Here is a 22,742-nt window from a genome sequence, read left to right as displayed (position 1 = left end):
ATTTTAACATTAGCTTTAATAAATTTGCTGCTGTCCTAGCTCCCATCTGACCTGCCAGCTTAGGAGCAAAGATCCTTCCCTCTGAAATCGTAATGATCAGCTTGCGGGGGGGTTGGTTACTAAGCGCTGGAGCAAAAGAGTAGCCACACAGGTGGTAGAAGCGCCCTGTCCATTTGCTCACTGTTCTTCTGGTCTGTTCTTTAGTGGTAAGGGAAGAACTTGGGTGTGCATAGCTAGTAACCAACCCCTCATGACAGTCATTAAGATTCCTGTGTGGTTGCCACTTCTGCCTTCTAGCACTGCCTAGAGGGGCAGACCCTCAACCAGCCTGAAATGGGGGCAGGCCCTGGAGGCTCTGTGCTTATAGCAAACTGTGTCTGTGAAAAGCACAGAACTTACTGTCCTGGCCTTTCAGGGCTGGATCCAAAGTGAACTTGGGTCACACGGTCAGCTGACCTCTCTAGCTTGGGGGATGTACCTGTCCAGAAAGGGAGTGGACCTGAGGGCCAGTGGTGAAGCTGTGACTCACCAAATGCTAAGGGGCTGGCGATTCAAACAGGGGATGAATCTGTAAATGGCAAATGTGATGGGGTATTTCTAGATCCCTCCACTAGCCCTTGTTTAATCACTCCCTTCCAAGGACAGCAGCACATGTAGTTCAGTTTAGGCAAATTGGGCACATACTGTCCTGAGCTCCTCAGCTTTACAGGCTAGGCCCTACTGAGGTGAGAAGGGAAAAGAATCCAACTTCTGAGTAAGGGCAGCTGGATTATAAAGCCGATCCCCTTCCCTTCCTGCTCAGGTCCGGGAGGCCTGCAGAGAGGGAGTGCTCTAAGCCCTGGGCTGTTGGAATAAAGGGGGGCTGCAGCAGCACTTATTTTTGGTAGGAGTGCTTAAGCCCGATTAGCTCTATCACCAGGAAAGGGGGCCCAGCTCTGAGTCCCAAGTGGAGGAAGGCACATAACTACCTTTTGAGGACCCACCTCTCTCCTTGATAATTCCTACTGGCTAGTTTAGGCAGTTCTCTGCACAGGCCTCTGGCTCTTGTGAATCCTGTTCTTAGGCACCCAACTCTCCCACTGCACAACATAGGGAATCTGGCGCCTAACCAGGATTTCAGGGGCAGGAGGGTGCCTAAAGTTAGGTGTTGCAGTGCAGTGCCTGAGTCCCCTTTGTGGATCTAGCACCAAGTAGCCTAGCAGATGGCTCCTGCCCATTGAGTCTGGGAAGAGATGCTGTCCATAAGTGTGTACACATTCCATGGAGAGGCACAAGGAGGATGTACCATGCACAGCTCTGCCCTCTGCTCTGTTGTAGCTAGGTGAGTAACCAGCCATTCTGCTTTCTCTTGTAGATCAGCCCCAGAGGCTGCAGCTCAGACAAATACACCATGCTCTGGGGCTGAGTTTTGGTTTTTATTGAAATACAAAAAGTGCAAACTGTGAAATACAAGATCGGTGCAGTGTAGAAGTCAATAAACATGGATGTGAATTAATGTCACAGTAAAAACCCCAGCCCTGTGCCTGCTGAACATCAACTGGAGAGAAGGCAGGGAACACCAGCAACAAAAAGCAAAGCTGTAAATTGCACTAGAGCACCACTGCTTGAAAGAGCAACCAGGGGCTAGTTTGGCCCTCAGAAGTCTCTGCTGAGTTAGCAGAGGGGTTACCATAAGGCATCAAATTGATCTTGCCCTCATCTGCATCACCCAAAGGCTCTGGTTCCAGAAGAGACAAAGAGAGGGCTGACAGCTGGGGCCAGTTGTGGAGTGTGCGCTCACAGGCCGCTCAGACACCACTGGAATGAGGGGAGGAGGGAAGTTGGGTGCTGCAGAGCAGGGCACAGAGAGGAGACAAAACATGTAACCCTCAAAGGGCCACTGTGGCCACTATTTAATATGGAAGCCACGCTGGGGAAGGGGCTCTTAGGCGGCTGTACCCAGGAGTAAGACACATTATGGGAGACAAATACACAGAGTAACCATGGGTCCCTAACATGCTACCAACCACCTCTTACAGGCAGCAAGGACTAGAGCCTAGTCTCTTGGGCCAAGGTTGGTCCTCTAGCCACTCCAGCTCCTGCATGCTGCCTCCCCCCCAGCTCTGCCTCAAGCCGTACACCCAAGGAGGCAGACAGACTAGGAAGGCAATTCAGTCCTGAGTTAGTTGGCAGAGACGTGGACTCGGTTGCCCACCTGCCACTCGGCATGGGAAGCCAAGGGCTGCAGTCAGGCCCAGGCCACAGCTTCACACACAAGCCACAAGAGTAGTATCTTCATAAAAGGCATCCCGAAGCATAAATTGCAGAAGCAAAGTAGCCAGCGCTGCTGTGCCTCTTGGCAGCGCTGGGGGGAGCAGGCAGGGGGTGGGTAAAGGAATGGGAATATTTACACTGGAGTGCTCCCAAGACCATGCGAGCCCATTCCCACCATCTGCAGTACCAACAGACTTCTCCAAGTCCACTCCCTTCCCTATGCAGGGCTCTGCCCCAGGAGCAGGGTTATCCCGTAGCACAGGGATTTGCAGCAGGTCCCGTTACACTCAGTAGGAAAGCCCATAAACTCAGGAGTTTTAACTACATAGAATTTTTTTTTTTTAAGTGTCTCTGGGAGGCTAAGGAAATACCTTCTCCAAGTGCAGCCTCAGCCTGCCCCTGCCCCTAGGCTGCCCAGCCCTGCTTTTTTCAACATCTGGCAGATCAGGATTCAGTGCTCCCAGCTGGAACTCACTGCAGGGAGCAGCAGCTGAGCCTGTAGCCAGGTCCTTGTGCCCCAGCCCATGAGGAATTTCTGTTCTGGGCTACTGGCCTTAAGATTCTGGTTGTTCCCAAAGAGACCAGCAGGTTTTTCCTTTCCTCTGGGGAGCTCTAGGCCAACAAACATTTAGCTGTGGCCCAGATAACATCAGCAAACCCAGCTTAGCTTCACTCTGAAATACATGCAGGAGGGGATGCTCCCTTTAGAGTGGGGAGACAGAAGCTGTGATATGGAATCACGCAGACAACACCCCTTTCCCTAGTGTCCCACTAAGCATGGCCTAACAAAACTCATGGGGCAAGTGTAGGGCTCTTCCTACATTGCCCCACCCCCTGACCTCAATAGGAGCACTGAGTCCCTCCAGCTTTCCCAAGAAGCTTCCATGGCAGATCCATCCTCCATGCTGGATCTAGCAGAAGTCAAGGTGAACTAGAAGCCCTCTGTGACCCACCCAAACCATCACTATGGACTTATTCACAGCAAAGGGCATTCATTTCCCAGAAATTTAACTCACACAGCAGCACGTCCAGCTCCAGGCCTGGTCCCTCCCCACCATGGGCCCTTCAACCTCCCAGAGAGAGATTCACTCAGTAGCCAGGGTGGGATGGGAGGCTCCAAGCTGTGCACAGCCTGTTCTCCAGCCCTCCTCAGAATTCTCCGCTCCTCCACTTGCCCATCTTACCCTTTTGTGGGTCACCCCAAGAGCAGTCAATCAATCAGCAATAGCTAGAGCTGCCGAGCTGGGCCTGGGCTGCACTTCAGGACTGACAGAGTTCTTGCCAATCCTGGGCCCCTGCTCCTGGGCCTCGCAGAGGAGATCCCATTCCTGTTGTTGATGCTCATTAGCAGTTTGTCATATTTTTAAATCAGGGTATCAGCCTTTGGTCAGTTTCTAGGGCAGGTTAAAATCCTATTAAAAGCAGATCAACTGCCACTTTATAAAACGAGCTCTGCTTGGTCCCAATGTTTCCCCACTGCTCTGGTGCAGCTGGGACCAGGACTGGCCTGGGGGAGCAGGGCACAAGAATTATGGGTCTTGGGGAGTGAGGCTAGAAACGGAGAGTCTCGCTCCAGTGTGGAAGCTCCTCTCTCACAGGCCAAGGCAGGAGCTCCCTGTTACTTTAGCATGTGGCAGAGGAGATCTCCCTACACGAAAATCAACCCTGAGGCAGTGACTGCAGTGCAACTGTCTCAGGAGGGGATCTGGCCTGCTCTGTTCCTGAGCCTGGCCTGTAGAGAGCCAGCTCCCTCCCTATCCACCTAGCTCATAAGGGGTGCATCAAAGCAGCTCCCCTGAAAGGCTAGGGGCATGCTGCATGGCACAGTTCTGCCCTAGCGGCTTTGGCACAAGAGCTCAGCACCTGGGCAGGTTCCTGCGATCCAGGCCTCGCACACTGGCTAACGTTTGGCCTCAATGCACAGGCCCTTCCCTTTGGGCCACATTCTGACTTACATTTTTGCTGGAAAAAATTCCACTCACCAGACGGGGTCAGGGGCTGGCCAGCAGACAAACAGGGCACCCAGGAGTGTCCCTGTGCTGCAGCCATGAGGAAGGGAAGTGTCAATGATGGGGTTTGGCAGTGGGGAGTCAAGTGCCACCAGGGCACTTGTCCCCTGCATGGTTCCAACAAGCTCACTGATCACAGAGCATTACAAAAGGGACCGCGCATCCCCAGGCAGCGCATGCCCACTGAGGCCGTGTCTGGAGTGAAACCCTCCCACCAAGAGCCGAGGACAAAGTCAAGGGGACCATTAGAGCCAGAGCTGAGTAGTCATGGGCTATCACACGCCACACACCCCATGCCCACCACAGCCCTGTTAGTGAAGGTGAACAGCACCTGCAGTGGGTGCTAGCGCCCCATGGAGAGGCATTACTAGCTCCCTGGGGTAGTAGTGTCAACAAGGGGCAGGCTAAGCCAACTCCCCTCAGTCACAGAGTCTCTGGCAGGGCTCAATGGCCCAGCCCCCGGAGAGTTAGTTTCTCCTTCACACACCTGCTGCGAGCCAAGGGCAGGGTTGGTGTTAGCCCAGGAGCAGCTGGTGCTGTCCTCACCAACACCTGAAGCACAAGGTTTACCTGATCTGCTCTGGGTGGGGGCAGGGAGCCAGGACACTGCACTCAGCTCCTGAGAGGAGGGGCTGACACAGGGAGCCTCCTGCCACACAACTCGAGCCAAGTCCTGCCCAGGTGATGCAGGCAGGAGGAATGAGCTGGGATCTTGGGGCATTGCACAGAAGAGGGGCTGCTGGGGGGAGGAGAGGAGGGCAGAAAGAAGCCCATGAGGGGAAGGAAGGAGGGAACGGCCCCCAGTAGAGCAGCATGGCCAGGGATGAACTGCACAGAATGGCCATGGGGACAAGACTCCGCTCCCAGGAATGTGGAGACCAGCTCCTCTCCCCCACTTCTGGCAAATGGTTGCCTGCTCACTCACTCCCACACCATCTCCACAGCCCTTACTCAGCTCAGCGCCTGCAGCTCCAATGGACCCTCTGTGCTGGAGGCTCCTGGCCACGGCTCCATGACAAGGTAGGAAGAGGGAGGGGGAAGGTGGGCACAGTGTGCTAGTGTGGACGGGCCCTGGCTCAGGCCTCCATATCCTGGAACAGCTCCCCCTGGTGGTCCAGCAGAAACTTGGTAAAGGTGTTGATGGGGTTGATGGCCTTGAGGGTGATGGCTACATCCTTATCCCACAGCAGGTTTGGGCCAAAAACCACGGCCAGGTTGGTGTTCGTCATCTTGTTTATGTCGCTGTGAGCGGAGACCTGCATGGGAGGGAGAGAAGACCCCTAATGACTCAGAGCAGCAACAACAGCATCAGCACTCTGCCCTCCCCGGTGCCTCACAACCGCACGGTGGGGGCTCAGGCGCCTAGCCTAGAAGGAGAAATTGAGGCACATGAAGCAGTACAGGGCCCCCGGGACGGAGAGGCAGACTTGCAATGAAGACACTTGACTGGGCCTCAGGGGACCTGGGTTCAAATTCCCAGCTCCATCACAGACTCCCTGTGGGACCCTGGGCAAGTCACTTGGTCTCTGTGTGTCCGTTCCCCGCCAGTGAATGGGGATGACAGTCCTTCCTTTCTCACACTGTCTATCTTGTCTCTCGCTGGGCCCTGAACCTGGCTCTCTAGGAGGCGCTGCAATACAGACGATGACAAAGGCAGAGCAGGAGAAGGATTCCAGCAGCCATGAGCCCAGGCCTATGCTCTAACCACCCTCTGCTGTTCAGTTTGCACCTAACACCCCTCAACAATTTCCCAACCCACGTCAAATAATCAGCTAAATTAATGTGGACATGACCCTAAATTACCCCAACCCTCCCCTACCCTGGAAAAGCTGGAGGGGACGGATAGGCCTGGAAGGGATGGGGAAGGCAGGGAATAGAGTCCAGGGTCCCACGCTGGCCCCCAGGAACTGTCAGGGAAGGACGGCTTGGGTGATATATAGGGCCCAACACCTGCAGGGCTTTTGAGATGGCAAGTGACACCCTGCCACATTCTGCACCAGCTGGCATCTCATCCTCCAGGCCACACAGAGACACCTTGACCTGGGGGTGCTGTCATCCAACGTGCCCAAAGCATTCGGGGTCTGAGTGTCTCTGACCCTTTTGCTGGGGATAGACTTGGCTCAGTAGAGCAGTTCCATAGCAGTGGGAAGCTCCCTGCAAGTCCAATAGGGCAGGATCTGGAGCTCATTTTCTATCCCGTTCTCACCACACACCTGTTTCTTGGTCTTTCCCAGCACTAATGGGAGTTTCACCCTGTCTCAGCTGCCGTCCTGCCCTCTGTCCCCAGCCCCAATGGGAGGAACTACCTGAGCCTGACGAGTCAGAGCCAGTTCCAAACCTTGGGGAAGGGGGACAGAGGGATAAAGAAGGGTGGTTTCCTGGCCCAAGCCGTGCTCCCTCTCAGCTGGGCAGCGCATGTGTTGGGGAGGGAGGGAATGAGCAGTAACGGAGCTGGGCCCAGGTGTAGTCAGCTAAGAGGAGACCCCCTCAGAGCCAAGTGGAGCAGCAAACCTCTGCCAGGAAGGCCATCAGGAAACAGAGCACTTGGTAGTTTTCCTCGGGCAGGGTCTGGAGGGTTTTGCGAACAACATCCACGCGATTCGACTCCTCCACGTCTGAAAGGGAAACACACGGGGCATGTAAGTAAGTGAGCAAGACCCTCGCTCAGGCAATGAAGGGGGGGAACCTCCAGCTCCCACCAGGCAATAGGGCAACCCTGACTCACATTGGGAGGCTCCTCTGATAGGAGCCCAGCTCACAATGCACGGGTACCCCAAGCAGGACTCCCTCTCCTCCCCATCCCATGCAGACTCCCTTGGCAATGGGGGCTCATCCATGCTGCCCGGATTACTTGGAAAGGCACCAGAGCCACTGCGTGGGATCAGGGGGCGTAGCTGTGTGTCTGGGGTAGCCTGGAGGAGATCCCTGCCATCAGGGAGTTCAGACTTTGGTTGCCTGCGCCCTCTTGCCCCCAACTCACTCTGGAAGTTGACAACGTGGTTGTAGAGGCTAAAGGTGAGCAGGGGCTCTGGCAGCTCCCGCAGGAACGTCTTGAGGATCACGGCAGCGAGGTGAATGTCCTCGTATTGCTGGAAATCCACCTGTATCCCTGAGGACAGAGAGCAGGCACAGGCTCAGAGCCCATCTATCAGAGCAGGCGCACACTCCATAAGGGAGAGGGGCAAGGGGCTGGACTCCCTCCAGAGCAGAGCATGGTGTCAAAGCCCAGCTCTGAAGCAGAAACTCCCTGGGGACAAGCATGGGGCCAGACTCACTTGAGGTGCAGGTAACTTACTTGCCCAGAAGACAGAAGCAACAGCTCTGCCAATTCCAGCCCAATGTCCCCAAGGCTCATCACCCCAAACAGGGGTCTTTTCTGGTCTTGGTCTCGCTCTACAGGGCAGCAATGGGAAGGTAGCATGCCCAGCCCTGGGAAACAGAAGCGGCTCCTCAGGGAGCAGGTGGGAAACCTCCTCAGAGAGCCTCTCCTGAAACAGGGATGGGGGGTGCGCGCTTTGCACTGCTCAAAACACAATTCCTCTGGCAGATTACGGACAAAGTTCAGTCCCCCTTGGCCAGCAGGACGGAGCGCAGCGTTCAAACAGGCTTTCAGATCACAGTGGAATGAGTTGGTTGGATCCCAGCCTAGATCCAGAGCTACTTGTCCACACACTCCTGTGTAGTCTCGATGGATCTCATATTCCCCAGCACTGGGAGCAGAGCCAGAAGCTTGAGGAGAGCAGAGCCCCAGAACAGGAACAGTGCAGAGGAGCAGAGGCTGAGTGTCTGGACGGGTGAGGATCAGAGAACTCTAACTTGCAGGTGGGAGTTGGGGGAAGTGGAGGGATCATGATGCAAGGCTCTTCCGAGGAGGGACACTTACCCATGTTGTATTTTTGTTGGACCTCTTTGACAATCTGTGTGGAAGCTGATCTCCGAAAAATCCCCTCTTTGGTCAGAGCTGGGGAGAGAGAGCAGAAGGAAAGGGAGAGCTCAGACCAGGCCTGTCACACACCGGAGCTCTCCGACCCTTCCGAGCCAGCCACAGCACACAGCAAGGCTGTCAAAGCACCAGCTTCTCCCATGTGCACAGGAAACCTCTGCACTCAGCTGTGGAGAGAGCACTGCCCATGCCCAGTGTGACGCTCTGTACCTTGGGGGAACACCCAGCACCCCCATGTTCATCCTTGTAAAGCAATTGTGTGGTATCCAATGCAAAATTTGTCATGTCGGGTGTCTTCGGAAGGCTCATGACGCACTGAGCACGGTTGTTATAGTGATGTTATAATAATTGTTACAGTAATGTTATAGGTTATAATTTCATGTATATAGTTATGAGGCTGAAAATGTACCCTCATGGCTTAAAGCAAGCCCAGGCAAAAACTCTCCAAGAGCAGAGAGGCAGTTTTCACACCTCATCAGGGCATGGATCGGACAAACCCAGCCCAGCCTCACAGGAACAACGGACAAAATAATCTGTTAGACTCTCAAGGGAGTCACCCCCACTTCCTTTGGTGAGTTTGGAACTGTGACAAGGTAATGCTCACCTGACTTGGAAGGGGTTGGGGGTAATGCCAAGAGGGAAGAAAAGACATGATAAAAGGGAGAGACATTTGCCATGCTCTCTTTCTCTTCCACCTACATCTACAGACACCACACAAGCGACTGAAGCGCTGATCAAAGGGGAGAGCCTGGCCAAAGAGCAACCAGTCAGCCTCTGGTGAGAAGCATCTAAGTTTATAAGGGCACTGAAAGTGTTAAGATCAGCTTATAATGCCTTTTGATTTTATTTCATTTGACCAAATCTGACTTACGTTTTGACTTAAAATCTATCTTTATAGTTAATAAATCTGTTTGTTTATTCTGCCGGAAGCAGTGCGTTTGGTTTGAAGTGTGTCAGAGGCTCCCCTTGGGATAACAAGCTTGATACATATCAATTTCTTTGTTAAATTGACAAACTCATATAAACTTGCAGCGTCCAGTGGGCATAACTGGACACTGCAAGACGGAGGTTCCTAGGGTTGTGTCTGGGACCGGAGATATTGGCTAGTGTCAGTCGGCTGCACAATCCAAGGAGCAGCTTACATGCCAGAGGCTGTGCGTGAACAGCCCGGGAGTGAGGGTTCTCACAGCAGAGCAGGGTAAGGCTGGCTCCCAGAGTCAAGGATTGGAGTGACCTACCAGATGATCAGTCCAGATAACACCAGAGGGGAACTTCACACCCACACACTGTGCAGGAAGAAGGGCATGGCAGGATCTCTCTTCTTGGCTCAATCACTCGTATTTGGGCTCCAAATTGTTCTATGGTCATTTTCCTTCTGTTTCATAAAGATCTGATTGGCATTAGGAAGGGGAGGAGAAGGCACCTGCATGTAGGTGGAGAAGGTACTGGGTTGGGTTGAGGGTTTCATTTGTGCACTCACCATGCTCCCGCAGATAGGCAATGGTTTCCCTGACCACCAGCGGGACTGGGGCCTGATCAGAGCTCTTCTCCCTTAGGCTGTGGGGAGAACAGAAGGTTAGAGGATGCCAGTTACCTCTCCCCCACATGCAACTTATCATATCTGACATATGTACATAGCAGGGACCTCTGCAGGATCCCTCTCCCCATCCAATCCTATCCCACTCTCTGTCCCTCAGCCTGCTTCCCCTCCCTCTCCCCAGCCCAGTCCAATCAGGGCAGCATCTCATGTTTTTGATACTACAATACACATATGTTATGCTGCCTCCTACTGCTGGTCTGTGTTGAGGAGCAGTGACTGCATTACAGCCAGCGTCAGGGGCCCAAGCTGGAGGCTTTGGTTGCTGGGAAGAGGCCAGGAAACAATTGAGGCAGTTCTGTGGGATGCAACTCCTTTTTCTTTCTCCGCTTTAGGCAAGGATGGAGGAGAGTTTAAATGTAGGGGAGGGAAGTACAGGAATCCACCTAGACAGCAGCTAGCTGCTGTGTATTACTCTCTAACATCTGCCATTACATCCCGCAATGACAAATGCCGGCTGGTTCCGTTAAGATGATCAGTAATGTAATATCTAACATTGACATGTACATCACCATCTTTTGGCTTCAGAGTCAACCCCCCATTGCAAAGAATGGGCCAAGTCACCTCTCTCAGAGAGATCGGTTCAGGACGCCTGCAAGCTCAGCCAGCAGTCACTGCGCTGGTTACTCTGAGCTCACGTTTGGAAGGCTTTCACTGCAGCCAGAAGGACTAGAAAATCGCTTCCCAAACTGCCTCAGGAAGAACTGCCAGAGCACATGGAGCTGGTTCCCCCTCATTTCCAGTGACCAAATTACATTAAAAGCTAAAAATACATTAAAAAATACTTTCCTGATGTCACTTTCCCATGTCAGTAATTCTGAAGCTACCTCAGGGATGTGATGTGACCAGGAAAGGGTGGGGAAACAGAGGCAAGGGTGAATGGGAGGGGATGTGTCGCTGAGAATCCCTCTATTAAAACAGCATTGAAGCTATGGAAAAAGTTGAAGGTCAGATCCTCTGCCCTGCTCCAGCATAACAACACAGGCCTAATGCCATTTCAGCTGGCCCCTTGAGGAATCCTCCAACTCCAGGAATCCTCATATAGCACAGAAGTGCCATCATGGCTTGTACTCCAGCCCTTCCCACTCCTAGCCCCACGCACACAGGCGTGTAGCTGGGGTGTCCTGGCACCCTAGTGAATCCTTAGTTACTGAAACAACCCCTTGGGGGTTGTTAGCTGTCAGCATGTTAGAGAAGCCCTGAAGCACCTCTAGTTTACACCAAGAACCAGCACAGAAATCAGGCAGGCCAGATTTTGAGGTGGGCAGAGAGTAGCTCAGGATCTGGGCTAGATAACTGAGTTTTTCTAAATGACAACTCAGATTCTGCAGCAATTTCAAGAAATGGGCAATTTTGAGGCCATTTCTACAGCTGCACTATTGCATTATACACAGGTCCCTGGCATTAGCTGGCCCAGCAGCCAAAGCAACGCAACTCCGAGATACTCACTGCTGCAGAGAGACCCCAAACTGCTGGTTTGGCAGGGGTGGGCGTGGGGGGGTCGGCTTCTGGGGCACTTGAGAGGGTTTCTGCAGTGATTTCAGGTACTCGTCATATCTGCAGTAAGAGAGACAGATTGGTAGGGAACCAGCCCAACTCACACAGAGACCACCAACCAGTGCCTGCCATCTCACACCTGGCACCTACTCCACTGCCTTGTGGACGCAACCAACCCAGCCCCTGCTGATCCACTGGGAACTGCCCCAAAGACAGCTCTAGCCTAGTACTTGCTGACCCCAAGGACAGGCAGCTCAGGAGTGCTGGGACAGCAAGACCAAAGGCCTCAGCCTCCAGCAGAAAAGAGAGAGCGGGGGGGGGGAGAGAGGGGAGAGAGGGGGAGAATCTGTACAAAGAGAGGAGCTTGCAGAGAAAAGACAGGGCGAAGGACCGTGCAGCTAGGAAGTCAGGGCACGTTTGTTGGAAGACGAGGGGTGATGGGGTGTGGGTGTGCGCGTGCATGTGTGTAGGAGAGAGATAAAGCCACAGGGATCCGAACAGGCTGGAGGTGCAGTTGAAGCACCTTTGGAAGGCCACAGCGGAAAGCTGAAGCGAGAAGGCCCCACTGAGCTATTGAGCAAAGTGGCTGCACAGGCAGCAGCAGACAGGGCAGGACAGCAGAGAGATGCCCAGGGGCAAAGTCACTTGCCTGAGAGGAGACCAAGAGGCAGAAGAGACAGAGGCAACAAAGGGGCCAAGTGGGCCTGAGCCAGGCACTGATGCTGGAGACAGGCAGGAAGGGGTGCTAGGAAGAGCCCACTCTCCGAGGCATCCTGGAGCTGCTACCTTGGATGAACCATCACTTGGAAGCAAAACAAGGCCCCCTCCCCATTGCTTCCTTCCCCCTTGCCACTGTCTCCCCACCCCGCATCTTCCCTCCTCTCATGGAGCTGTGGGTAAGTGGGTAGGCAGGCCGCATGCTCTCACTTTAGCACCTGGCTTGGGATCCCCAGCTGCTCCAGCTTCACATGCTCCTCCAGCTCACTCAGGAAGTTTGCATAAAAAATCTTCCGTCCAAACTTGAAACTGCAAAACAGAGGACAAGCAGCTCCATGAGGGATCCGGAGTGACTAACATCAGAGCTGAGGGGAGTCCAGGGCAGAAGCAGCACGAGTGAGGGGGCGTTAGCAGAGCTATCTGGGGGTCCAAGCACTGGAAGATCACGGGGCCTACGGGGCAGAATTGAGGGGCCTTGGCAGTGCTGGAGGCAGGACAGGTTCAGCAGTAGGGGTACCACACAACGCAGCTCTCTCAACCCACATATTCAGTGAGGCAATGCTGCTAAGGCTCCTCCACAGCCTGGCTCAAAGCCTGGCAAAGATGGGCTCTGTACAGCACAGCACTGCCCCTCCCTGGGCTCTGCAGCAGGCCGGAGACCGCTCCTCTTCTCAATTGTGGCCCATGGAGCTGCGGTTTCACTGGTGACACACTGAACATAGTGCCCCTCTGGGTTTCATTCTCCTCCTCCCCTTCTGTCCTGGTGCTAACGCCTGGGACATGTGTCTCTGCAGGGGCTGAGCTCCCCAGGCCCCAGTAGAGGGGCTCGTTTTGTCTGCATCTTTCAGGAATAATGGGAGGCAGATCCCCCGAGAGGTTAATGCAGGAGGAGTCACCAGCGCAGGCACAGGAGGATCTAGGAGCCTGTACTCCCCTCCTGGCCTGCTGAAGAATGCTGCACATCCCCCTGCACCCAGGGAGCTTGAGCCAGCCTCCGCTGCCCCCTACCTGATCAGAGGCTTGAAGAGAATCAGCAGAGTCTTGATGAACATTGTTGGGTGCACGATGTACAGCGCTTTGATATTCTTCTTGTACCTGCCAAAGGAAGCCGAGTGAGGGAGAGCTCTGCCTGGGCTGGGGAACTGGGCAGCTCCATGAGCTCACGCCTGCAAATGGCTCCCTGGTGCTCTAAGTCCCTCCCTCCACACCCTCAGTGTACTGTGCCCCTTTTTGGGGCCCCCTGTGCTAACCCCATTCCCCTCATTTCCTAGCCCCGAGCCACCCAGCAACCTCAACCCCTGCTCCTTGCCACCCCACGACTCCACTGATGAGGCACTGCCCCATGAGGGGACAAGCTGCCACGTGGCCTGGACACTTGCGCTGACTCTTGCCTTTGCTATCCCCCTACTGACCCAGAGAACTTCCCGCAAGAGCGGTTTGTACCCCTCACTCTGTCTATAGACCTTCCTATCAGCATAGCATTTGACATACATCAGTTCATCCCCACCACCTCCCAGCAGGTAGAGATGTGGGAGGGATCATGATCCCCAGGTTACAGATGGGGAAAGGACTTGCCTAGGAAATGTTTAGCTCCAAAGAGGATCACACAGGGAGTCAGACTGTAGTAGAGAACTCAGAAGTCCTGTCCTATTGGCCACACCTACTCACTTGCGGTCAAATTCCCGGTAGGCATCCCGCAGCCAGCTCAGGGACGGCTTGTTCTCACTGGTGAGGCCATGGTGCAGATACACCAATGTGTAGTCACTCTCCACATACTGGTCCAGTGTGAACTTAAGATACCTGGGAAGACACAGGAACTTCTGAGCTCGCAGCATGCATTGGCATGTATATAAGCTTGCTCTCTACTGGCCACAGTTGGCATAAGGAAAATTCTGCCACACTGCAGAAACGGAGGCACTTGTGCCCTGGGAGAGGAAGGAGAGGAGCATACAGGAGGGCAATTTCTGGCTGGGGGTGGGCTGAATGTGTGGGGTGCAGTCCCCACCTAGTTGGAGATTGTAACAGAGTGCACATATCCAGACAAAGCAGCTGCTGTCTGTAGATTTGCCCCCTAGGACTCAAAGCTCAGGGACTGTCTCAGATCCAGGCTGTCACAGCAGCAGTGGGCCCCCAAGGCAGTACTCACTGCAGCAGTTTCACATGGTCAAGTTGATGGCTGGGTGGCATCCGGCAGGCACTGAACAAAATGACTTTCCGTCCATACTTGTCATCACCTGGGAATGAAATGCCAGAGATCACAGGGAGATTCAGGGACAACACTGGGCTCCCAGGAGCATATGTGCAATGGAGCAGGAGTTCCTGTCCCTCCACCACAGGGCAGAAGCCTGGGATTTCACAGCAACCAACACAGCTTGCCTGACTCTGCCTTAGCAGAGCCCACCTGGTCCATAGGAAGGAGAAGACACTGATCTGAGAGCACACAGGGCCCTAAGGGCAAGTAATGTGAAAGACGTCTGGAGCCAGTGAGGAGTATATGCCACACAGCCAGCAGGAAAGGGCAGGATGTGGGACTCAGATGTCCTGAGGCATGCAGGAACTGTTCCCCACACAGTGGCCTCAGATAGAGACACTGAAACAGAGACTGCCCAGGGTTGGGCACTCGCAGCACTGTGGCTGTGTGCATTGCTACAGAGATGTGAGTACCCTTGGTGGAGGGGAGACCTTCCCCTCGCAAACACAGAGGCTTCAGAGCAAGGGCCCAGGCTATGTGCTTCTTTCCTGGTATATTTGCTCTTGCTTCAACTGAAGTTTTCTCCAACATGCACACTGAAATCAGACCACACCCTAAGGCAGAGGGTAAAGCTGCATAAAGGACAGGCTGGCTCTGGGCATGATGGAGCAGAGCAGAGCCAGGGGATGAGAGGCAGGCTCCACCAGGTGGTCCCGCCCCACTCCTCCCCGGAGCCTATCCTGGAGAAGTAGGAATTCGTACTACTAGTCTCTGAAGTGTTTTGCAGAACTATCTTGTTTACTGGCTTCATCACCTGATGCAGCCTAAAGGTATGTCTACACAACAAAGAAAAAGCCCACGGCTGGCCCATAACCCTCTCATCTTGCAGAGGTCTAGAGCCTGGGCTCCAGCCCAAGCCCAGATATCTACACAGCAATGAAACAGTCCCAGCCTGAGTCGGCTGCCATGGGCCAGCCATGGGTGTCTAGTTGCTGAGCAGACATTCCCTAAAACTGTTCTGGAGAGATCACCTGGCAAATCCAGTGTGATCCTACCAAACTTAGCATGGGGACAACCCTACCCAACTCAAAGCCCAGCAAAGAACAGCTCTCATCACACCAGAAGAACTCCACCCTAGGGAAATGGTCCCTGATCCTCTCCTGTGGTTTCACAGACCATGGGCCAAATTCTCACCTGACATAATTCTTATTACTTCAGCAGACTTCTGCCAACAGAGAATGTGGCCCCATGAATGAAGCTCTAGTAGGGAGATGAGGAGAGAGTTTGAGTGAGGGGATAGAGGGAACTGCACTCTATCTGATCTTGAGCTTTTCTCCTTTGTACTGATTCACTAAGCATGTAGGTACACAGAGCTTCAGTGCAGCATGCACAGATATATCACCTGCAGGAAGGAGCCCTCATCCATTTCCATCAGGGTGACTTATTTTCAAATCCCAAGAAGGGGTGGGAACAGCTTCCCTAGAGGACAATGAAGACCAAACCTTGTCCTGAGAGCCTCAGTTTCCTGGTGAGCCAATGCAGCGTGTCCCTGCCTAGTGAGAGAAGGGGGAATACAGACTGTTCTAAGTAGCACCAACAATGCCACAAAGGCTGCCGCATAGAGAAGAAGCAGAAACTTTTCCCCATTTCAAACTGTAGAGTTGCCCGGTATCATTCACAACCACTGAGTCCCCTCACTTCTCCGGTTCCCCATTTAAACTCACCTCCCAAGGGCATGCAGCCACTTCTCTTCACAACCCTGCACTGGGATCTTGGACCCCAACTGCCCCTTTATTACAATCAACGCCCAGCAACTGAGATCTTTAGTCAAAACAGAGCAAAGCAGGTTATCATGTGTAACAAACAAGGGCCAATTCCAAAGTTTGCAGAAATAATGCCTGCCTGCACTGAGGCAAGTGCTTGTTGATGCCAAGAGCAGCCGCAGGTCTGCATGTGTGTGAGCTGTGGCCACAACACCCAAGAAAGCATTACCTCTCAGGGGCCAGCAGTCCTCAACCCCATCCACGCAGTCCCGGTGGTGAGATCAGATTTCCTCTCCAGTCTCTCACTCTCATTTTCCCTTTCCACTGATATTGTATTGTAACTCACCAGACAATACAAGAGAATGTGGAGTTTACCAATATAAACAAACCAGTCCCTGTACAAAAGTTAGGGAGACAACTGAGGCACTAGGGGATAGCTCTGGGTACAGGCCAGGAGGGGATGATCAACCATCACATGAACACAACAGTGACATGCTGGGGTAGAAGGCACTGAGAGAGGACATGGTACCCAGCAGATACACAAGACCTGGAGAGGGTGATACAGAGACCATTGGGAACAACTGTACACAGCCACAACCAGGCCACAAGACCAACATCAAACAGATTACCCCATGGGTGCCCAAACTCTGTCTAACCAAGAAGCTTCTTGACAGCTTGCCATACACCCACGGTTCATAAATGGGTACATTGCAGCTGCCTTTATATTGAAAATGGAAGTGTAGCCTGCAAAGTCATGGGCTTGTGGATAAGGCACTATTACAGCTTCCCAGTTGGACCGGTCATTCAGCCTCTATGTGCCTCAGTTCCTCATCTGTACAGTGGGGATATTTCCTGACTTCACAGGGTATTGGCAATATGAATCTGTTTATGTTTGTGATGCTCTCAGGCATTGTGATGAGGGCCCAGATAAGAATATAGAGAGACTCCAGGTCCCAGTATGCAGTGTGGAAAGGCACTGTATGTTGGGAACTGCATTCTCTCCAGGCCACCCCTGCAGATTAATAGCCGCATGGTCCACATTTAACTGCCTTTCAGGCAAGGCTAGTTTGTGCAACAGGAGTCAGGAGTGGAGCCCAAGCATGGCCAAGTTCATGCTTTTGTTGTGAATGCTCTGCACTGATGCAATATCCGCAGCAGAGTTCTGCGCTGAGGTCCTTGAGATTTATGAGCCTGCCAAATCATTAGATATGGACCAGCTGAAGCACATAGCTCTTAAGGGCAAATCAAACTACAGTACCAAAACACCTGCCACTGGAGCAACATGAAAGACAACGCTTAGGGTCCAGAAGGCAGTGCCTGTAACCACGATCGGTACAGAGTCCTGGTGAAAATGCTTGGTGCTGTCAGTTCTGCAGCCTGTGTTATACAGGAGGTCACATGAGATGATCACAATAGTCCCTTCCGGCCTTAGAATCTATGGATCCAGGACCAAGGTACAATCCTTGGACCAGCCTTAGAGAGGAAGGCAAATTCTCTTGGATACTTGCCAGAGTAAAGTAAACAGAAAGGGGCATCTAATCCCTCAGAGAGCTCCAGAAACATGGCTAGATTTGCCTTCCAAATCAGGATAGTATATTATGTAAGGGCATGAGGGAAGGCAGTTGGAGAACTATACTGAGACCAACATACCACCAGCGCCAAGGCTTCTCCTTAGCTTCCCTGTACTGAGCTCAGTCAGCTAACTTATAAATCACCTGAAACAAACTGCTTCAAATCCCATTGCCATCTCAGAACAGACTGGTCTTTCCAGCCAAGGCAAAGCCAGCTCCCAAGCATTCAGGGGGCTTTGAATCATCAATGGTTCCAATTTATAAATGAGCAACTGCAGCCAATTCTACAAGCTTTTGGCTAGCTGAGGAAACTGCCTCCAGGTGGCCTCTCTGCCTTGGAAAGAGCAGATCATGTTTCATCTCGGACAGATGTTCCATTCCTTGTACTGTTTGGTTTTGAAAATGCAAGGTTAATCTTATTTTTAAGTCTCTAAATTTTAGCCACTTATTTGCAGTGCAAACAGCTATTGCTTCCACTAATCACAACCACGGACCTTGAACTAATGACGCCACTGTTCGTTTGTTCCCCTCCTCTCCCAAATGGGGTATGTTCAGCAATAACTCAATTAGCAAACAACCAGCAATAAGTGATTATACAGCACCCAGAGTCCAAAACACACAACAAACATCGCACGTAGATGTCCAGACACACAAGGAATCACTTCATCCAACACTGAAGTGCAGCTACCTTTGGCGTGGAACATAGCAACAACGCACAATGGTATGCAAAGAATAGTACTATATTCGTTTCATAGATTCCAAGGCCAGAAGGGACCACTGTGATCATTGTGACCTCCTGTATAACTCAAGCCATAGAATTTCCCCAAAATAATTTCCAGAGCAGAGCTTTTAGAAAGACATCTAATCTTGATTTCAAAATTGACAGTGATGGAGAAGCGCCACGACCCTTGGTAAATAGTTCCACTGGTTAATTAATTACCCTCACTGTTAAAATGTATGCATTATTTCCAGTCTGAATTTGTCTAGCTTCAGCTTTCAGCCACTGTATCGTGTTATACTTTCTCTGCTAGATTGAAAAGCACTATTAAATACTTGTTCCCCAGGTAGATACTTACAGACGAATCAAATCACCCCCTAATGTTTTCTTTTTGAAGCTAAGTAGATTGAGGTTCTTGAGTCTATCACTGTAAGGCAGGTTTTCTAATCCTTTAATCATTCTCATGGCTCTTCTCTGAGCCCTCTCTAATTTTTCAACACACTTGAGGATTGAAACGAGTGTGAGTTTAGGGAGACCCAACGTAACTACTCAAACTAGAATTAGAGCAGGACCCAAGGTAAACACCCTGAAAAGTACATGGTGTTTTTAAGGACCAAGTGGTCAGCACCTCAGTTTTCTCCCTCATCCATAGGGCAGCCTCCAGCAGCACAATACACTTCCAAATACCATACTGGGGCAACAAGAATTATGACACCTTCTAAATTGTCAAGACAATACCTTGCTTTTTCTTAGAGAGCTGCCATTCAAATGTTTGAGATCACAGCCTGAGATGTGCTGGCTGTGTCTGAAGCACAAGGTGTATCAGAGCTATAATATAGTCCTAATAAGACCACTCTGTTAAATGGAACCATAAACCCATTAAGGGAACTGTTTGCTTAACTGTCTGCAAAACTCCCTAAACATTTCCAGGCGTGTTTCACCTGGGGAAACACTGCCCAGACTACTTGAGATCTATGCCCTGATTTGAGTCTATTGCATGATTAGGACAGTTAACTAGAACCAGTTCAGGAACCCTGATTACTCTTAATCTCTGTATGAACAATCAACTGGGTATCCAATTTCTATGCAAATCTCAAGTGGGAAATATCCTAGTACTTAAATATCATCAGAATGCAGTTAGACAGGGTCTGCCACCAAAGAGCCAATATTACAAAATACTTCAAAGATACAACATTCAGGGACAAGTATACGAAGTAGCAGAGCTCAAAGATCTGGCCCTCAGCCACACTTGAGGTTCACAGAGACTACAGGTCCAGAATGCAAGACTGCCTGATCAACCTGGAGCACTGCATGCTGGTACCTTTATTGGAGCAGAAGCCAGTAACAAACTACTCTATTTAATGTAATTTCAGGCTCGGGGCAAGTTGGTGACACAGCTGGGCAGGGGTCAGATATCACTGACATATTTTAGTTTCACTTCAATGCCGAAGCCGATGGAGCATTTCATGCAGCCATCCTACAATTTTCAGGCATAGTTACGAGGTGTCCTAGCACCCAGTCTCTCTTTAACTAGGTATTTCTTCCACACCCATCACCAAGGTACCTGAGCACTACCAGAATTATAAAGCCATATGAAGAGCCCAGAGCCTGTATCCTTAATGGGTTTTGGGGAGAACCAAGAGAGGGTATCTGCGGAAGCTAGGGAGACGGAGTTGAAGTTGGCAAGATGCAGTTTTTCAAGGTTATATTAGGAACCAGTTGACTCCAGGATGAAGGACAAATATATCATACCCATTTAATGCTTTCTTTGTACTTAAACTATTGCAGAGGGAGAGGGTAAAAAAATGTAAAATGGAAGGAATATGCTGAGGGCATGGCAGCCTGGTGAACAGGAAGAGATAAGGCAGTGGGGAACACCCACACAGAAAGAATTGCACTAAGGCAGCTGTGAAAAAACAAACCTGAAAAGCTCTTTGTAAGCTCAAAAGCTTGTCTCTTTCACCAACAGAGGGTGGGCCAATAAAAGCTATTACCTCACCCATCTTGTCTCTGTGAAAAACAGTGGCATTTATCAGCAATTCCAGGGCCTGAGCAAAGGGCTCAGCCAGCAGAAAGTTCAAAGATAATGGAAAGAATTCCTAGCACCAGAACAGAGCTCATCTGCATTGATAAATCCAATGGCATTAGAACAGTCAAGCTCCTGACATTTGGGGATGGACTCCAGAGAATGTTAACAAATGTGATCACCTTCCTCAGCAAGCACGTTGTGCCACCTAGCACAGTGTCAGGCTAGTGTGGAGGACACACCACTGTAACATGATGTCCCACCAGCAGCTGGCAGCAGAAAAAATTGCCCCTCAAGGATTTCATGGAAGAGTGGCATGACATCGGAATGCCAGCTGCACAGCAAGTCTATTTCCTGATTACAACAGTGGATGAGAGGGAGGGAAGCAGTCTCAACGTGAATGCCTGAAGCATACGCCACAATAAGATGAAGCTGGATCCAAGCTAACCAGGCCCAAAGAAACCATCACCACCCAAGAGGAGGAACAGAACTCATGCCAACACCTGAGAACCCAAGGGTGCCCAGCATGAAGTCTGCAGGCTAAACTCAGCTCAGAGAGTTCTGCCACGTCTAACATGGAGGGGCAGTGCACAGAGATGACAGTCCCAGCTGGATGCACCTCCACATTAAAGAGGAGGAGGGTGGCTGCAATTTACTTGGTTTAGTGCACATTACAGGCAGCCTTCACACTTCTGGCAAGTTGCCAACGCAGCCCTAGGCTGGGCAAAGTTTGGGCTCCCCTGAGATAACCCAGCTACAGGCCACAATCATGCTAAAGGAGTACCATGATCCAGAGCATCGAATGCCAATTACATGAGAACCAGTCACTCTACCTACCTGACTGGGCCTCATCAAGTGCACCCTGCCCTGGAGGAACAGAAACAAAGTTACAACAAGCCATGTCTGAAGCCCCTTTACAGGAACAATCTTAAGAACTGAATTCCAGAGTCCGTACAGGCAATCACACACAACACACACACACTCTCTCTGTTAGCAGCTCTGCTGCAGAGATCAGGGGTCTCTCTCTTCCCCTATGTTCTTATGAAAAGCAATGTCATCTAGTGGTTCAAGGAGAGGACTAGGAGTCAGAACTCCTGCGCCTTTCCCTGGCTCTTTCACTGACTCAGCATGTAACCTTGGTCGAGTCACTTCCCTGCTATGTGCTTCACTTTCCCCATATGTAAAACTGAGATAGCAGCACTCCCCTACACACTAGGGTGAAGTGAATCTTGTTCAAAGTGTCAGAAACCTCTGACTGAGAGGGGTTTAGAGATGGATGGAGGATGTGCCTTACAATATGGATCGATATAATTAGTAGAGCCTACTTTGCAATAAGCCAGATCTCACTTATAAAGCAGTGGATGGGGACTATTATACTCCAGGAGCTTCCATGATATTTTGTGAACCCTTAATATTATTGCCTACCAATAAGCGAAAAAGAGCAGCTCTTAAATGGGGATCTGTATATCTGAAAGATCCCATACCACTCCCACCCATTTCCATCTCTCTTGTTCAGAGGGCAGGCTCCAACATGTATACTAAGCCAGTTTTAGGGGGCTGACAAGAACACAGCTACCCTTAGGAGCCACCCCATCCTCTCAACCTCACATGTCACAGGAACAGGGCCTTCCTGGGCACGTCACAAATATCAATTCTGCAGAGCAGGGCCGGCTCCAGCTTTTTTGCTGCCCCAAGCAGCGAAGCAAAGAAAGAAAAAAAATATAAACCCGATCGGCGGCACCTCAATCATACCGCTTCATTCTACTGTGGCAATTCAACGGCGAGTCCTTCGCTCCCTCTCTTCCTCTTCGGCGACACTTCTGTGGCAGCTCAAAGAGGAAGAGAGGGACTGAGGGATCTGCCCCTGAATTGCCGCCAAACACCCGGATGTGCCGCCCCTTTCCATTTGCCACCCCAAGTAGGGTGACCAGACGTCCCGATTTTATCAGGACTGTCCCGATTTTTGCTTCTTTGTCCCGCGTCCCGACCGATGTTTGGTCAGGACACTGGACAAAAAAGAAATGTTGCGCTCCGCCCCCCCTACCCCCATTGGCTCCCTCCCCAAATCCCCGCCCTGGCCCCGCCTCTTCCCCAACCACGCAGCATTCCTCCTCCCTCCCAGGCTTGCAGCATGGCGGCGCAAGCCTGGGAGGGAGGGGGTGGCGGTGGTGCCTGGATCCTGGAGCTGGTGAGTCACCTCCGGTACCCGGGCACCCGGCGGGCAAAGGAGGGGCTGGCAAGGGAGGGAGAGGGGGGCTCAGCTTTGAGCCCCCCGCCACGACAGAGGGCTCCTGCCCGGGCTGCTGCACCCGGGGCCGGGAGCGCAGCCTGGAGGCTGCTCCAGCCCTGCAGCCCACAGGGTAGCGCGGTGGGTCCGGGCGGGGGCAGCGTGGAGCGGGCAGTGGCCGGTTGGGCGGGGTGGGCCGAATCCCTGCTGCTGCCAGGGAGCCCTGCGCC

At 52.0% G+C, this 22,742-nt stretch overlaps 1 protein-coding gene across 5 annotated transcripts in view; it reads right to left on the bottom strand.

Annotated features, from left to right (window-relative positions):
- Positions 1–1,401: 1,401 nt before the first annotated feature.
- Positions 1,402–22,742, bottom strand: part of ARHGAP1 (Rho GTPase activating protein 1) — a 35,971-nt gene continuing 14,630 nt past the window's right edge. For all 5 annotated transcript variants that reach the window (XM_034769540.1, XM_034769541.1, XM_034769539.1 and 2 more), the window contains exons 4-13: positions 14,163–14,250; positions 13,685–13,816; positions 13,025–13,111; positions 12,227–12,325; positions 11,252–11,359; positions 9,686–9,762; positions 8,146–8,223; positions 7,243–7,371; positions 6,774–6,877; positions 1,402–5,518 (exon numbers count right to left, since the gene is read on the bottom strand). In XM_034769540.1, coding sequence (XP_034625431.1) covers positions 5,339–5,518; positions 6,774–6,877; positions 7,243–7,371; positions 8,146–8,223; positions 9,686–9,762; positions 11,252–11,359; positions 12,227–12,325; positions 13,025–13,111; positions 13,685–13,816; positions 14,163–14,250 — 1,082 coding nt within the window. In that variant the 3' untranslated portion in view covers positions 1,402–5,338. The remainder of the gene's footprint in view (positions 5,519–6,773; positions 6,878–7,242; positions 7,372–8,145; positions 8,224–9,685; positions 9,763–11,251; positions 11,360–12,226; positions 12,326–13,024; positions 13,112–13,684; positions 13,817–14,162; positions 14,251–22,742) is intronic.

This window comes from Trachemys scripta, chromosome 4, assembly GCF_013100865.1.
Source record: "Trachemys scripta elegans isolate TJP31775 chromosome 4, CAS_Tse_1.0, whole genome shotgun sequence".
In the NCBI taxonomy this organism is placed as follows: Eukaryota; Metazoa; Chordata; order Testudines; family Emydidae; genus Trachemys; species Trachemys scripta.
This window is presented reverse-complemented; position numbering and strand designations above follow the sequence as displayed.